Genomic DNA, 18,224 nt, shown 5'->3' on the forward strand with positions numbered 1-18,224 from the left:
ATCTGCTGGATGAAAACACAGTTATAAAATACATATGAGTGATTTAATAACATGTTGTTTTCTACTTGTATCCCCACCCCCCCCCCCCATTAAAGCATTTAAAATCATCTAAAACTTTGATTTAGGGGTATGAACTCACCTGTAGATGGTGGTTTGGATGAACTGAACGGTGTAGGATTGTTAGGTGTCAAGTGAGGACTTGTACACACACTACGATCCTAATGAACATATAATCACACATATATGTACTCAATTAGTCTTAAATTACTAATTGATAAAGTTAAGACATCCTAGAACATAATAAACACTTTATATAAGTGTTATAAGCCCTATGGATTGCATCTAAGTTGTTATGGGACAAGGCTAGTGAGTTTAGGGTTCCAAAGGACCCCATACTTGAGTTTACTCTCCATATAACCCCACATAAGGAGTTTACGGTCGTAAACCCTTGTGTTTACGGCTGTAAACTCCTAAGCTTGGTGTCATTTTGTGTTTTGAAGTTCTAAATGATCCCTAGAAGTATTCCAACTTAGTGGTTTAATTCTTGGAAGGGTTTAGGGCATAGATACACTCCATTGAGGAGTTTACGGCCCAAAGGCCAAATCCCTTTGATTTTACTGTCGTAAACTCTTATGGAAGGGTGTTTTTGATGCTTTCAAGTCTCATACACATGTAGGATAGGTTCTAGACTTTTACGTAAAGCAAATGAAGGCCTTAGGCACACTTTGGTGCCTTAATTTGATGTTCACGGCCCAAGCACCCTCTTAGGGCCATAATCTCTCTTTGAGAGGGGTTTTTGAAGTGTTAAAGTCCTTGATTTAAGTGGAAGTAATTCTATGTAAATGTCCAAGGCTTTAGGTGCATTAAAAGCACACTTTGGTCCAAGTTTTTGGAGTTCACGGTCCAAGATCTTCTTGGGTCGTGAACACCCAAACTTTGGTGTTTCTTTGTTGTTTTCTTGTCCCAATTACACCTATATACAATCCTAAGGTAGTAACATATCACGGGGGAAAGGCTAGGCATCATTTCAGGAGTTTACCGCCCAAGAACACCTTGGGGAGTAAACTCCTAAATCTAGTTGTTTAGCTATCTAATCTATGTTATAAACACATTAAGAGCTATATAACACTACTAGAGAGAGGTACTCATGATTTGGGATGAAAACCCGAAGATCCATGAGAGAGAAAATGGCTTTTCTCTAGTTGAAAATGTGAATAATGAATGAAATTGGTTTAGAATTCTATTTATAGTCCTGAGATTTTTGGCAGAAAATATTTTATTCCCGAAATGATCTCTAATATAATAGAGGGTTGGAATAACAGTGTTGCACAAAACCCTAGTGCATCCACTCTCCTAATATTTCCTGAAGTGAAAACCCTGAATTACTCAAACTTATACGAAAAAGTCTGGAAATTTACTGTGACTGTTATAACTTCTATTGAAGTGATATCGTTTGTACAGAATGGAAATTTCAGGTTGTCACACTTTACATCCTTTTCTGTGACTTGGCCGATTTCTTCTTTGTTTGCTCCGGTCTTTCAAACTATCAAATGAACGTTTTTGTTTTTTTTTTCTTGCCCTCCCTATTACATAATATGTACCTACGCGAGTACCCATCTCCTGTTTTCGATTGCTCTGTAGTACCTTTTCGTATCTCGAACCCACTTTTACGTGCATATTCTCTATAAAACGACAGTGCGTCTCATACAACGGAAATAATTGCCCTACAAATGGTTTCAACTCAGTTTTTGGTGTCCAAGTTTTTTCAACTAGTACACCTTGAACCCCATCAAAGTGAAAACTTGCTGGTTCCGATTCACACATATCTGCAACAAATAAACAAAAAATTAATGTTATTGGTGCCTTTTTAGTGCGTACTTGACAAGGTTTATTCAAGCTTCATACCCTTTTCAACAACTTGAAGACATTGCACCCCATCAGATTGAATACTTGTTTGTTCCGAATCAAACATATCTGCAACACATATCAAGTTTTATGTCAGATTCAGTGAAATGCTAACTTACAAAAATTAACAAAATCAATATGATATAACTGTTACAACACTAGTTCACAATATACTCCAATCAATTCACCATCAGTCTACCATACGACTTATTACAACTAAAACTGATTCACCCGTTTTGCTATTCAATTGTCATCTTCTTTTCTTACAGGACCAACTAACATGAATAGCATAACAAACTCTATTGAATCATTAAACATTGCTTCATTGAATCGATTTTCCCACTCTTTATAACTTTTATAATCTGCATTATATTACACTACAAAAAACAAAAACACAAACCTGTGTACTTTTCCGTCTCTTTCTTCTTGTGAATATGCTGCTTAATAGTTTCAATCTTCTAATTTGTTGTTGTACATATGAGCTTGTTGGTCGTGAATTGGTTGATGTACATATTAGATTCGTAATAAGAGTTGCTTTTGTTTATGTCTTGATGATACAAAAAATAACCCATAAAAAAAAACAAAAAAAAACAAACAAACAAACAAACAAAACAAAACGCATACCTTTTTTAATTTGTAACTGATGCATTTGTTTATTATGTAAAATTGGAACCGTGACCAACTCCCACCCATATAAAGAACACTTACATAAATAAATTTTTAGATAGAAGATTACCACTATACCTTTTGTGCAGCATTGATTACTTTTTCTTCTTACCTTCTTACCATTTTTTCACTTCTTATTGGATCCATATATATATATATATATATATATATATATATATATATATATATATATATATATATATATATATATATATATATATATATATATATATGTGTGTGTGTGTTTAAATAATCAAGACATAATTTGTTAAATCCGATTTTACTCCATTTTAATGACGTTTAACGATTTGACTACTTTCTAAAATAAATTCCATATGTTTTAATACATTAATATCATCATTAATACGATTGGATCATGGATCAAATGATTATCTCATAAACTTCATTGGAGACTTTAAAACTTGAAAATGATGATTAGTTTGAGTTTCGATCCATACCAATTAACAAACATATTAAGAAATTAAAACATTATTCATTAATAAAATCATTGGAACCATGGGTGTTTTGTCGATTCTGAACTTAAAACTCCAAAAAAAAAAACTCTCATAAAGTCCAATAGATGAGTTCAACACAGTGTTCTAAAAGGCGCGTCATGGCGTGAGGCATGGCTTCGCCGTTACGAAAAGCTTCATAACGTTGCTGTTAGGCGTAACGCGTGGCAAGGCGTGATATGACGCGCCATGGCGCGTTATGGCGTGTTATGGCGCGTGTTTTTTCGTTTGAGACACAGTTTTTTTCTCTTTGTTATGTCTTTTCAAACCGGAGATACAAGTATTGTGGTTTTTGTTAACTTTTTGTTATTAGTTATTGATTTAACACTTCTAAAAAGTAGTTATATTTAATATAAATTTATATTTATGTGGTAATATAATTTTAAATTAATACAAAATCGCCGCCTTACATCACGCCTTGAAAAACGTCCTGGCTCGCCATGGCTCGTTAAGCTTGAGGCTTGGCCTTGCCGCCACGCCATGTCTCACGCCATTTAGAACCTTAGTTCAACATCATGAATTTGATTTGAAACCATTTAAAATTACATTTACAAATATATTTCCAAACTTAATGTAAAACCAGAAGTTGAATTCAAATGGTTCCATAAATGAAAATCATGAGGCTAGGGTTTAAAAATTACCATTAAAGCTTCATAACTCCATTAAAGATGATTAGAAGTAAGACAAACTCCAAGTGAACTCAATAGACACCACTAGATGCAATACCATAAATCATTAGCATGATGTAATGTTTCTAATTCAAAATATATGCTAGATATCACTCAACTTCATCAAACGATGGTCAAATCAAAATCTACGATTAGGAAATCCCTAAATTATCCACTAATGCTTCAATCAAGCAGTTATAAGGAGATTTGTTCATGGAGTGATATTCTATGGAAAGAATAGAAACTACAAAACTCCATTGATTCACTAAATGAATCAGTAAAATATGATTTAAAGCTCAAATCTTAGTTATAGATATTAGAGAGCTTAACAGAGAAATTTTTTCTTTCAAGCAGTATAAAAGAAGTTATATGGACTAGATCTCCAAGGAATCAACTAATGATCTCCAAACCACCATCAATTTAGAGAAATCTACATCCTAGATATCTCCACTTCTAATTTTTGTTTAAAATGAAAGAGAGAAAGAGAACCCCTCCTCCCCTATCTTATGTCCAAAGTTTCATGACATGGCAAGAATGGTCTATATATCTATCATAAATTTCTCTTTTTGATCACCATATGACTAGATAACTAACTCAATGCAAAAGGCTGATGCTAGCAACCCTAACCAATCTCATCGAGCTCAACCTCCAAGGGTACTCGATGAGGGGGCATATTTTTATATTTCCACTCAGTGGTTGTGGATCGTGGGGAATCATGGGGGTATCGTGGATAACTAACTAACACATGTATATTTCCACTCATAGTTATTCGCCATCTATTTTCTAATTTTTTAATCCCAAGTCAAGTCAAAGTTAAAACAAACTTCACCTAGTTTTAGTCCATATATCTTAGATTTTAGTTTTAACTCAAAGTTAACTTTCTAACAACCTAGAAATATTTATTTTCACAAAATTTTAATTTATTCTATAATTTATATCATTTAAAAATATTTAATTATTTTTATTTCTTTTTTCCAAAATTCTAATTTTTACTAAAACGACTAAAAATTCTAGCCCGAAAATACGAATGTTACAAGTACATGAACCTTAAGAATGATTCCATCTTCACAATGACTAAGAAACTAAATTCATAACATTCTTAAAGATTAGTTAAATTTGAACCTAATAGAATGCAAAGCTTGGATTTCTAATAGAGAAAACCATAGTGAATTAGTTTTTTTTGAAGTTACAACCCACCGATGGTGGACGATGATGATCTTGGTTGTAATGGTGGATGTTGATGGTGTTAGTTGTGTTGGTGGATTGTGACCACCATAGTTGTATCAAAAGATATCAAACGTTAAATTTTGGATTGAATTAAACACGTAACATACGTAGTATCAGTTTTTATCTTTTTGATAATATGAATATTTACTTCCAATTTATTCATCCGTTCTTAGCAAATTCCTCATGGAAATAATTCTCACTCGTCAGTTTCATATACTCTTCTTCTTCATATATCGTATATATACACAAAAGAAAACAACTATGTCTAAAAGATCAGATCTTCTAATGGTTCTCAACTTACATTCCCGCCATAGCTGACCTCGGGAAACAAATCAGAATATCTCAAAACCTCATCAATTCTTTTTCAAAAAACAAAATCAAAGTTCCCTACCTTTTGTATTCATCAGATCTCAGATCCAATACCTCAAACATCAATCAATCGTACTTATCATTCCAACACATAAGCATCGACACACAACGCCGGAGTATGTAAAGCCTAGTCTTCTGTTGCTTCGCTATAATCAAACAACGACGCTGGCCGGTGGATTCCCGGCGAAGTTGTCTACGGTACTCCGATGATGACCGGATTAAGTAGGAATAAGTCTTCATTCTTGTTTTTGCGTTGCAGCTTGGCAATGAGTAGGTGAGTAGTTGTAGGCTGTAGCGGTATAACTATAAATGTATGAGTTAAAAATAGCTTCACAATTGCTTTATTTATATAGGCTGTTAAATGGTTCTCCCACTTTCTTCGACTTTTTTTTTTTTTAATGTCTCTTTCATTTTGACTCATTTTATTGAGTCTTCAGTATTGTTAAGGAACTCAAATTGCATAAAAATATATTCATCCTACTCTCAATTTGTCACATTGCAATTCTTCTAGAAGCTTTGTCAAAGAAGACAACTTAGCAAAAGGTCCGATTTATATTATGTTTATTATCGAATAATGTATTAGATGTATCAATGGCTACATGTTATAAGATTTACGTTAAAGTATGTATTTTTGCTCCTTCTAAAAGATTAAATCTATATAGTATATTGAATATTCACTCCCAATAACCTTTTTTTTTAATTAGTTTTAGAAAATAGCCATATTTTCATAATTTTTTCCAATAACTACTTTCTTTGAAAATTATACTACTGTTTATTGAAAATTATGATTTTCAAATATTTTCCTATTTTTCAAATATATATTTTTTTTCTTCCTTCCTATCATTTTTTTTCTTGAAATATTCATTTTTCAAACGAAAAATAAGTTTGAAACACAAGAACAAGTTCGATAATCATAAAATAGTTCGGAATTCAACCCAAAAGCAGTAAGATCTCTCTCTCTCTCTCTCTCTCTCTCTCTCTCTCTCTCTCTCTCTCTCTCTCTCTCTCTCTCTCTCTCTCTCTCTCTCTCTCTCTCTCTCTCTCTCTCTCTCTCTCTCTTCATGAAAGGACTTGTACCATATGTTGTTTTGTATATTTTTAATTGAATGAGTTGAATGAATTTAAAAGATAAGGTTTCCATGTGTTATGGGTTAAGAAAAAATAAATAAATAAATAAATAATAAAAAAACGAAAAAAGAAAAGATAATGTGAAGTTCATATGACAAGTAGGTTGAATGGATTGGATAGTCAATGTGATGATGTGAATTCTGAACCACTTTAAATACTTGTATTCTACATTTTTCTTCACATCTTTGTTATTTGTCGTGTATTTATGTGTTTTTCGAATTCTTATTCCTAACATGAACAACTTAAATGTGATTTAATGATAACGATGTGTAAAATATTTTTTTTAAATAAAAAACATTTATAAGTATTTTGTAACTATTACAAAAAAAATTGTAATTATTAGGTTTTGACCGGCTTGGATTGTTTCAATGATAAATCTCCTATAATAATAAAAGAGTAGTTTTTTTGTTATATGTCATCATATTAGGTCTCTTAATTAATGTGATGTCACTTGTCAATCTATTAATTGTCTATTCTAAATTTAATAGACCTACTAATTAATGTGATGATATTTTTCAATCTATTTATTCTTCATTTTAAATTTTAAATTTTATATTATTGTTTTCATTAATTCAAAAATAAAAAAATATCAAATATATTGAAAATTCATTTCACATATTTATTTGAATCAACGATTATAATTTTACATAACTAATAAAAATATTTTTTAATTAATAATTTATTTGAAAAAAATTGATTGATAATTTTTAGTTTTTTATATGAAAATTTAATTTTTCGCGGGTTATAAACTAATCGTATAATAGAAAACAAAATTAGGATAATCATTTTCCCATGTATACATAAATAAAGACTTTGGACTAATTCACTAACATTAACAAGTTTTTGATAAATGGACCAAAGCGTCAAAGATTCTGGAAGTTGGACTTCTGGAAATGCTTAGGAACCTTGATTAAAAAATAATTCTAGTCATACCTGCACGACCACAACCCAAACACAATACTTTTCAACTTACATGAAAATACGTAGTTATTTTGATAAGGAAATTTGTAACGTGCTCCTTCTAGTTAGATTTCAACTCATGATTGTTTATAAAGACAATATAGAGAAAAACACTCTATTAATTTTAGTTACTTTTCCGGATTTTTTTAAGAACTTATCAGTTTTTATGACGTGATATTTATCTTTTTTGTTTTTAGGTTAAGATGAAAACAAAAATAGGTGACGTTAACTCTTGTATAAGGTAAAATATGAAATAAACCATTTATTTAAGCAAAAATAAGTGATGTCGCTTATTTTTTTCCATGCCAACCTAAAAACAAACAAGATAAATGTTATGACACTAAACAACCGGTAACTTCTTAAAAAATGAATATTTTGGTAAATCTGAAATGTAAATAAAAATATAACGGTTTTTCTAAAAAAATGTAAGGATTTTTTTAAATGCTGGTAAATAAATGGTTAGATTTTTACATTTCGCCCTATTTATAATAATGAGATATTGATGCATACATTTATTACATGATTCAAATTAAATTCCAACTCTACCTATATATATATATATATATATATATATATATATATATATATATATATATATATATATATGGAGTGGTTCAAATGAGAACCATAAAAAATTAAGAACCCTGAGAACGTCAATTAATTAGTAAATATATACATGATACTCTTATTAAACATGTTAAAATCCTAATTTTTTGTGTTTTTGATATGAAAATAGCAAACTTATAATTTTTACAGTCTAATATTTCATCCATATATGTTCTCATATTTTAACACAAAACTTATATAAAATACAGCTTTACACAGTTATTTTATAGTTTAATGCAAAAAATTCACAACTTAATACAAATTGTTTTACAATAATTCACTAATTCAAAGAAGTTAAAAACTCAAACTCCACCGTCACATGTCGCCGCCAACCACCTGTATCAACATGGTAGTCGTTATTTCTTCCAATCAGATCTATAAATAAAGTCATGCATTAACAACTTAAATACTACATTCACAGTCTAATAAAACCTATTAATTAACTCTTTTTGAAATTAATGCAAAACAATTATAAAAACTAGTGGATTCTTACAAATTTATACAACAAAAAAATAAATATATTCATAAGAAAATTTAGAAAAAAATTATACATAAATCATTCATATTTTAACACATATAACAAAAGATTCACAGCAAAATGCAGTCAATTCATAGTTTAAACAGAAATTCATAGTTTAATGCAGTCAATTCATATTTTTAAACACATGAATCACAGTTTAATATAGTCAAATTCACAATTTAAATAAATATGCATAGCTTAATGCAATTAATTCAAAGTTTAAAATACAAAAATCATAGCTTAATACGTAAAATTCACAGTTTATTACAATAAATTTACAGTTTCATACAAAAAATATAAATTCACAACAATCATATCAATTAAAACTCTTAATATAGACAATTCACAGTTTAATATATAAAATTCATAGCTTAAATAATAAATTCACAATTTAAGACAAAAAAAAAATTATATTTATAGTCATATTTTCAAATTAAAACTTATATTTAGGGGTTAATATATGAAGACGTTTATATATATTAAAGGTGAATTTAATATATTAAGTCGTGAATAAAATTTACAACGTAATACACAAATTCACAGTTTAGTATACAAAATCAATCAGATACATCGTGTGCACCATATAAATTCACAGTTTAATAGAGCTTTTCAGAACTCTCATTCACAGTTTAATTATCAATATAGGACTCTCATTCATTGTATTTATAACATAAAAACATATTAATTCACACATTCACAGTAACTAACTTAAATAGAACTAAACAATAGTTAAAACATGAAAACATCACAGTTCAAAGCTTAAAAAAATTAACATTCATATTATGTGAGAAAACACTAACATAATAACACATATTTTAAATTCAATTCACAAATTAACAACAATAAAACATAAAGTGAATAAAAACTTGATGCAAACATTATAAAAAAACATAATAAACATGGATTAACAACTTACTAGTAGAAAAAAACTATGTTTGACAAAAGTAAACAACAAATGAGAAATTAGAACATTAAATTCACAACTTAACAAGGAAAAAAAAAACAAAAAAACTATGTTTAACATACCTGATGCAAATATGGTGTTGTTTTATTAAAGATCAGAGAGAGAAGGATGGAATTGAGTTGGCGGTTGTGACATCCCCAAAATCATGGCCAGAAAAGACCGGTTCAATTTATGCTTTTAAAATAATTTCAGAGTAATCCTTTAATTAAAAGAGTTGTGGAATTTGTTCCCAAAACAAAATATGATAAAATAAGATTTACCAAAGCATTTCTTAAAAAAATGTATTTTCATTATATAACAAAACTCGGGATGTTATGTTCTGATAAACAGACCAAAAGCATAAACATTACATTACAGACCTTACAACAGTTATATAAAACAACAGGTCCATAATCCAAAAATAACTTGACAAGTCATCCAACTTATGCTCTGGCGCCACTACCTATAATACAAAGAAAACTGAGTGGGTCAGGCTTGGGAGACTGGTGAGCACATAGGTTTTCAACCCACAATAAATAATTATTTTTAATTTCATCAACCAACAAAAACTCAATTATCCATTCCCGTTATCCTCACTTTACGTCCCTAAAACATCTGACACAAGGGACCTAGTTTAAGAATATTTCATCGGGGCGACAACACATGCATTCGGGGGTTTCCCAGCAATATATGTCAAATAAGGCAACCATGAGGGGGATGGAGTACATCAAATGAACACCCAAGTTCATTAACACCTACAGGTTGCAAGCTTGCTAGCGTTCCACGGGAGTGTCTAGAAAAGTCTATGGTCATCATCTAAACTCCGCTAGATAACTGAATCAAAAACAACAACATCGAGACCTCTCTTCATTTTAACACACATCAACTATCTACCCATGCTTTACCCACACTTTTGTAGATAAAAATACATATACAGTTTAAAATTTGTATAAAACATTTATTCAACACTTATTTCAAATAAAGAAATAATGTATAAACACATAACACATATTTTATGTAGAATACTTTGTATCAGTGTGTTAGAAGAAAAGGAATATACACTCACTTCAAATAAACAACAATATATATATATATATATATATATATATATATATATATATATATATATATATATACATAACACGTATTTCAAAGCAAATACTTCATATTTATGTCTTAGAAGAAAGTAATCGCACACTCACTTGATCAGAAGATGATCGGACAGCACCACGGCTCTAAGAGTAGTATTCTTCGGTAAAACTGGAAGATCTTCACACACCGGAATTCTTACGGGCAGAGCTTCGGCTCGGAAACTCTTTTCTTCGCGGGATCTTCGGTGCTTCGAGACTCGCTTCGGGTCTCGGGATGATACCGGGGCTTCGGGGGGTAAAATAGGGCTTAGAGAAAGTATCGAGAGTGGGAGAGTAAGAGATGAGCAGCCAAACTCGATTGCCCCTTGAATTCTATTTATAAGGCAAAAATGTTAGGTTCACCTTGTGAGCCACATATGCTCACCTCGTGAGCTACATATGCTCACCTCGTGAGCTCGATACGTCATTGCGTTCGTTATGGCCACTTGTCCTGGAAGACGCCCATCATCTGTTCACCTCGTGAGCCACTAATGCTCACCTCATGAGCTCTGACACAGCCTTGGAGTTCACGCCCCGAACTTTAGAAATTCATAATTTTTGCATATGAGCTTCGTTTTTGACGTTCTTTATATCCACGCGTAGGTGAGATTATGCTCTACAACTCTCGTTTAGAATCCGTTGGCTAATTTTGACTTATTTTTATTATATTATTTTTAGTAGGCCGGGACAGGAAAACTCCGTTATAAATTCATAATTTCTTCATCCGACGTTCGTTTTCGTCTGTCTTTTTACCGTTGCACTACCATTGACGAGATCTTCGATTCTCGTTTAGATTATTTCGGCTAAAAACCGCTCGATCTCAAATTGAGTATTCGGGTTGCATACCGCTAAGTCAAAACTTAGAAAAATCATAACTTACTCATACGAAGTCAGATTTGGACGTTATTTTTATGCACGCTCTCGGTTTAACGAACTCTACAACTTTCGTTTAGATTGCTAAGGCCAAATCTCGCTCTATCGTAAATTTGTGTTTTACGTCATTCAGCGTCGTGTTGGTTCTGTCACGAAACTTCGACAGGTCATAACTTCTTCGTTATAACTCAGATTTTGGCATTCTTTATATATTCAGAAACCTCGTCACGATCACTACATCTTCATGTATCAATATTGGGTTTATCTAACATTTCATTTTCACGCTTATTTTTATTTTTAATTTAATTAAGACACACAATTAAGCACAAAACACATAATACTCAAATAATACACTTCTATTATTTCGAAACGGGTTGCAAAGGTTAACCTAGACTATTACATCATCAGTTATGTCTAGCCTAGAAATGCGGGCCTTACAACGGTGTTACACCAGACCGGCAAGGCAGTAGTTATGGTAACTGTTAACATCGATCTCAAATATAGTCCGTCAATCTCGTCCGAAATCGTAGATCTAAAGGCATAAATTATAGATCCATAAGCAGAAATCATAGATCTGTTGTCGGAAATCATAGATCTAACATCGGAGATCATAAATCTGGATTGAACCGCTTCAGATCTGATGCAAATAAAAGATTTTGGAGGTTGAAGACATACATCTATGGTTGGTATAGGTCATGGTGGACCAGATATGGTGGTTTTTCATGGAGATCGAGAGAAAAAAAAAGATGGAGGACACCAAATCTGATGTAGATCTGGTGGTGTTTCACCAAAAAAAAATGAGGAGAAAAGATGATGCTGGAATATGATGGGCACGATGGCCAGAACCGACGTCGGTAGGTGGTGGCAACGATAGGTGGCGGCGCCAGTAGGTGGTGGCGACAGTAGGTGGCGGCGCCAGTAGGTGGTGGCGACAGTAGGTGGCGGCAATGGTGGTAGTTGATGATGATAGATGGAGGGTTTGTGTTTGAGTTGAGTGGGAGTGTTTGGATGCAAGAAAAATAATCAAGATCTTATTTTGTAGTTTAAGTTTAGAGGTTTTTAGGGTTCTTAACTTTTAGGGGTTCTCATTTGAACTTTTATATATATATATATATATATATATATATATATATATATATATATATATATATATATATATATATATATATATAGAGAGAGAGAGAGAGAGAGAGAGAGAGAGAGAGAGAGACAAAACAACCGAGTAATTAAATGTACAAGGATTTGAAACTAAACACCGGATTAGGAAACCTTCGGATAAATGTACAAGGATATGAAACTATAAATAATAAAATGTTATTGATTTACATTATTTTTATTCAATCTTATTACAAGTATATTATAGAAGCCATAATCATTTCGTCATTTTTTTCACATTATATGAGCAGATTCCAAATAATGAAAAAGTTGCATCAAATTAATAAAGAAGATCTAAGCTATTAAATCTGACACATTAAACTGTAGCGGGTGTATCTACATTTTTCAGATGATAATACTTGTCAAGGAGCTTCTCTGTGTACTCTCCGAATGTAAGCAATTCATTAGCTTGTATCAACTGTATTATAAAAAATAAAACAAAAACAAAAATTATAGCACAACTTTCGTTTATTAAGTCATTCTACTTTGAAATTTTCACCAAATTGTAGCATTCACATCAAAAGGATTGGTTATTACTTATTACTCACCTCCTGATTGACATGTCCAGACTCCGGAAAATTAAGTTTTTCATCCCTGAAAATTAAAAAATTAAAAAATTAGCATCAAATTATATTCTAACGAATGTTAATTTATAGGCGATATTACCAGTCAGGTTGCATAAAAAATGCAAAAGTTGATCTTTCAAGTCCTGTTGCTTTTTCTCCTTTTGGTGCCTGCAATTAAAATAAATTTTGCATTTCCATTTCTACATTGAGCTAAATGAAAATAATAATAATTTAAAAAAAAAAAAAAAGTCATGTGAACATACACGAACACAATGTGGTGTTGCACAAAGACGACCTCTTGAAAGTATTTCGGTTATGTTGCCAATTTGGTATGCAATTTCATCCTCCTTGTACACCACCTAATCCAAAATATACCAAATTATTATTTCAACAAAAAAAAAAATGAGAAGGGCATTTCCGTCTTTTGCCAAAGAAAGAAATAATATATATACTTTGACTATTTGACCGGTTCTTGTTTTGATATAAAGACCAGCAGTATTATCGGGGCATGGTATTTCTACACCGTCTTTGGTAAACATGGCATACGTGAGACCTACATTTTGAATTCAACCAAACATTACACAAATATAAAAATTTAATTTTAACTCAATTTATCAACATAAAATTTTTTCAATACATCATTGAAATATGTTAACATTTAAGGAGAGTTTGTTTTTTTTTTTTTATTGTTGATGGTTGTAATCTAGAAAAACATGGCTAAACATTTTAAAAAAAGACTAAATATGGAACCGTTTTTACACTTATAAATTGTTAAATGCTTTAAACTTTTTTATAAATAAATTAACTAGATTACAAAATAAAAATTAATTGCTAAAAAATTGTGTACCAGTGAGAGAACCATGATCTGTATGCCAGCCACACCATGATGACATGGAGTCATTATCATCAACATCATTACTACAAAAATTTTAAATAAAATAAATAAATGTTATGTTTACACATCAAGATTGGCCCAAATGCCCTATTTCATTAGGGGTTTTAACATTTTTGTTTTGTGGATCTTGTTTATATGATACTTGTAATGTTGTAATAAACTTGTAAACGTGTAGATGTGAAAAGACTATTTTACCCTTTTTCAGCAGGAAAGTAATACAGCAAACGACCTTTATGACACCGAGAACGGAACACAATCTGCTCAATCCCTTGATTGGACTGCATATCTATCCCATTCGACACTGTTCATTAAAGAAACAGTTACATATAAAAGTTCATAGATTTACAAAAACATTAATAAATTCAAGAATTAAAATATGATTATGGATGATATATTATAAAGAAAGTTACCATATTTATCACAATGATAAGCTACAAGTAAACCGACATCGAGTATAAGCTTTCCAAGAGCTTTAAAAGCTACATGCACAGCAAAAGATAAGATATATCAACATTCTAAAATGCTCATGAAGGGGCAAAATGGTAATTTCCGATTCATGGGTATTAAACATACCGACTTCAAGTTCAGGCAATGCAGTTTGAGGCCAAATATTTGATCCACAGTATGCAGGGTACCTGTGAAGCAAAGGATCATAGATTAGTTGCAACCAAAATCTGATCTAAAACTAACTGATGGACCAATATATTTATAACAATTACTAATGGGCAAAAGAGTAATTTCATATTGAAGCTTCTACAAAATAGGCTGAGGATATCAAGATTTTACCTTTGAAGTAGTAAAGCATCAGTAGTAGGTACGTCTAATAATGGATTTGCATAAAAAGAACCTTTTAGCAGATCTGCATAATTATTAATATATAACCATCAAATATCTTTTATAAAAGTTTATACTTTATATTATGGTTTTATCTCAAATTTGTATGCTTCACACCTGGTTTTCCAGATTCAAGCTTCTCTTTTCCATGGCTCCATCCAAAGTTATATCTATATGTGAACAAATGTAGTGAAATTTTAGAGATATGCAATTTCCTAAATTTAAAATAAAAATTTGATAAATACATTGTTTCTGAAATATACAAGTTGTTTGTGGTAACCTGCTTTGAGGATCTTCTAGATCCTTCTTCACCTTTTCAGGAAGTTTGGCTAAAATAGGAGCAAGATTTAGAAGATTTTGTCTCAATACAGTGTACCCAGGAACCTACACAAAATGTAGAGCAGTTTCAGATGACAAATTTAATGCCATTTATAAAATGCAAAATCGATGAAAGTTATGTGGTTATAAGCGGATTGACAGATTAAATTAGCAAAAAATACCACTAAACTTTCATACATCAGATATTGATATAATTCCCAATCCATCTGGTCCAAATCCTTCTTCAATTTTCATGGACAGATCAGCATCTTTATCCTATTCACATGGGTAACAATTAACAAACAAAAACAAGGGTCAGCATAATAAACAAATAAAAACAAGATTCAAACAAATTTTTATCAGTTTACTAAGATCAGAATCTTGATGAGATGCTTGATCTTTCTTTATTGATTCTAATCAATATGACTTATTAAAAAATAAAAACAATACACACTAAACCACTCAATAGTCAATGCTATTGAAAATGTAACATTTCCTGTTCTACCAATTATTGAGCCAAAATCAACTATTTTCCCATCATCTTATATTGATTTGAATCCATAAGATAAATCTACTTTCTGGCTATCTAAGAAATTTACTATGGCGACTTTCAGGTAAAATTGTTTGGTGATAACCGATTATAATCATGGCTTGTGATAATTTACAGACAGGATAATCAGATTTGAAGAAGCAATATATGTAAAATTACCTGATGATCCAATTATCTCATTCTAATTCTAATTAAGTAGCAGAACTTCCTTAATTACTTCGCTTTCTTACCAATAAAAAATTACATGAACCTCTGACCTTTATGGAAGTTAAAAGCGGAATTGTAAACGATAAAACTTACTTTAAGCTGCGTAAACGGAATGACAACCGTCCGGAGTGTGGGAGTCTGGGCGGCTGCAAGAGATCCCGACGTCATCTCAGGGATTGGACTGCGGCACCGGGAAGAACGGCGGAGACGGAGGCGATAATGACGCAAATTGAGGAGGGATTGGGGATGGAAGAGGAAGAGAATTTTGGAAGTTTATTTGAAGCATTTGGTGATTTGAACGAACACGAAACGAGGAGGATACTGATGTTTGTTTTTGGACTTCAGCGCCGTTGCTTTTGCAAAACGACTCTTAGTAATTTACAAAAATGGTCCCTCAACTATTTGAGGAGTACTGGTATTTACATCAAACATTCCAAAATTCGAATCTCGTAACCTTTAGCTGTAGTTCAAAACAGAAAACTATCTAAAAAGGTTAAAACTTGAGTTTTGTGCCGTGATATAGTTTTACTTTTAAAAATAATTACTATAAGATAGTAAATTAATTTTTGATCGGTTTTGTTTCCTTTTTAAAATATATAATTGCCCTTTCAATTTTATAGCAACCACCACCAATCCCCTTTCAATTTTGAGTTGTCTGTTTTTTTTTTTTTTTTCATACGTGAATTATATTTATGTTATAGTGTAGAAGATATACCATTACTGTGGGCCTCTCTATCCACTGTAAATCTGGAAGACCCATGAATATAATTTTTTGGACTTGTCATATTACAACAATACAATGATCGGATCTCTTAACGATCCCATTCCCAATCTCTTCGATATGACCTCTGTGAAAAATGGTTTTTTCTGACTTACAAGTACCCATACCTTTCAAATCCATTCCACTTTACCCAGTGAATACACCTAACATTAATCAACCGAAAGTTAAATTTCGTTTGTAATGATTTGAAAACCCCACATCGGTAACAATATATCGAAGAGTAAACATCTACATCCCGATCACCGACTTGAATAGTGATGAACACAAGTTGGTTTGCAAATTGTGATGGTTTTTTCAGGGCTGATTATGTCATTGACCGAACGTCTTCATAAAATGGAGACGACCTTTGCTTTCTTCTGGTTTAACGTGGCAATTTCCGGCCATGAATAAATGACGAAGATAGAAGAGAGAAGAGAGGGCGGTGGAGGGGGTTGCCAGCATCTCAATTTTGAAGGCTATCGACATGGAAACTGGGAGGGATATCCACGAGAATATTTTTTTTCAATATAAAATTAAGGTCGAAATTACTTTGACCATGTTTTAGTAAATATTTTATAAATAACAAGTGTTTAGTAAATATTTTTTCCAATCATTATCGTTTAGTAAAAAACTCTTAAAACTTAGCCAGGAAACCCAAGTATTAGTTAACTTAAATTTATCCGGTTTACTAGTTTATAACTTGTGCAGTGCATGGTTACAAAATTAATTAGATTTTAATAGTAAAAAAATTCAAAATTATTAATCATTTATTTTAATTAAATTATTAATTAATAGATTTTTTTAGTTATATATAAAATTATAATCATTGATTTAAATAAATATATAAAATTATATCACTTTTTAATTTGTATTAATTTTATTTTAATTTTTATTCTAATGTTATTAATTTAATGTAATTAGAGTAGGAAATTTAAATTTTGAAATTTGAAATGGATAATCAATAGGTTGACAAGTGACATGCATTAATTAGGAAACATAATAGGGTGACACATTACAAAAGAAAAATAAAATATGCATTAATTATGAGACTTAATATGGTGACACATGTCAAAAGAAAAATAAAATATGCATTAATTATGAGAGTTAATATAGTGACACATGTCAAAATGAGAATAAAATTATTCTTTTATTAAAGTTAGAATTAGAATAAGGAGATTTAAATCTTACCCTTTTCTTTTTTGACCGATAGTTGTTAGAAAAATATCTAGAAAGGTCCTAATATTTTACCATAATTTATAAAAAAAAAATCTTAAATTAAAATTTGTTTACGGAAAATATGAATTACCAATAAAAAGATGATTTGATCCATTTTTCCCGAATTACCAATTTCAGTACATGGTTTTATTAAAGTACCATCAATTTACCCTAATTTACGAATAAATCACAAACTAAAATTTAGTAATGATTTGAC

The 18,224-nt window shown here is 31.0% G+C and overlaps 1 protein-coding gene across 2 annotated transcripts; it reads right to left on the bottom strand.

The window, feature by feature from the left end:
• Positions 1-12,799: 12,799 nt before the first annotated feature.
• Positions 12,800-16,365, bottom strand: LOC111897962 (uncharacterized). 2 transcript variants are annotated; one of them, XM_023893912.3, is made up of 14 exons: positions 16,126-16,365; positions 15,458-15,551; positions 15,238-15,341; positions 15,075-15,127; positions 14,910-14,982; positions 14,697-14,758; positions 14,534-14,602; positions 14,319-14,424; positions 14,076-14,146; positions 13,681-13,781; positions 13,492-13,587; positions 13,329-13,396; positions 13,211-13,256; positions 12,800-13,080 (listed from the first exon to the last, which is right to left on the bottom strand). In XM_023893912.3, exons 2-14 carry the CDS (start codon positions 15,500-15,502, stop codon positions 12,979-12,981), a joined length of 996 nt encoding a protein of 331 aa, XP_023749680.1. In that variant the 5' UTR covers positions 15,503-15,551; positions 16,126-16,365; the 3' UTR covers positions 12,800-12,978. The 2 variants fall into 2 exon arrangements, with proteins under 2 accessions (XP_023749680.1, XP_023749679.1); XM_023893911.3 differs by having other exon boundaries at positions 15,474-15,551; positions 16,126-16,364.
• Positions 16,366-18,224: the final 1,859 nt, after the last annotated feature.

Source organism: Lactuca sativa, chromosome 5 (genome assembly GCF_002870075.4).
Source record: "Lactuca sativa cultivar Salinas chromosome 5, Lsat_Salinas_v11, whole genome shotgun sequence".
Taxonomy (NCBI): domain Eukaryota; kingdom Viridiplantae; phylum Streptophyta; class Magnoliopsida; order Asterales; family Asteraceae; genus Lactuca; species Lactuca sativa.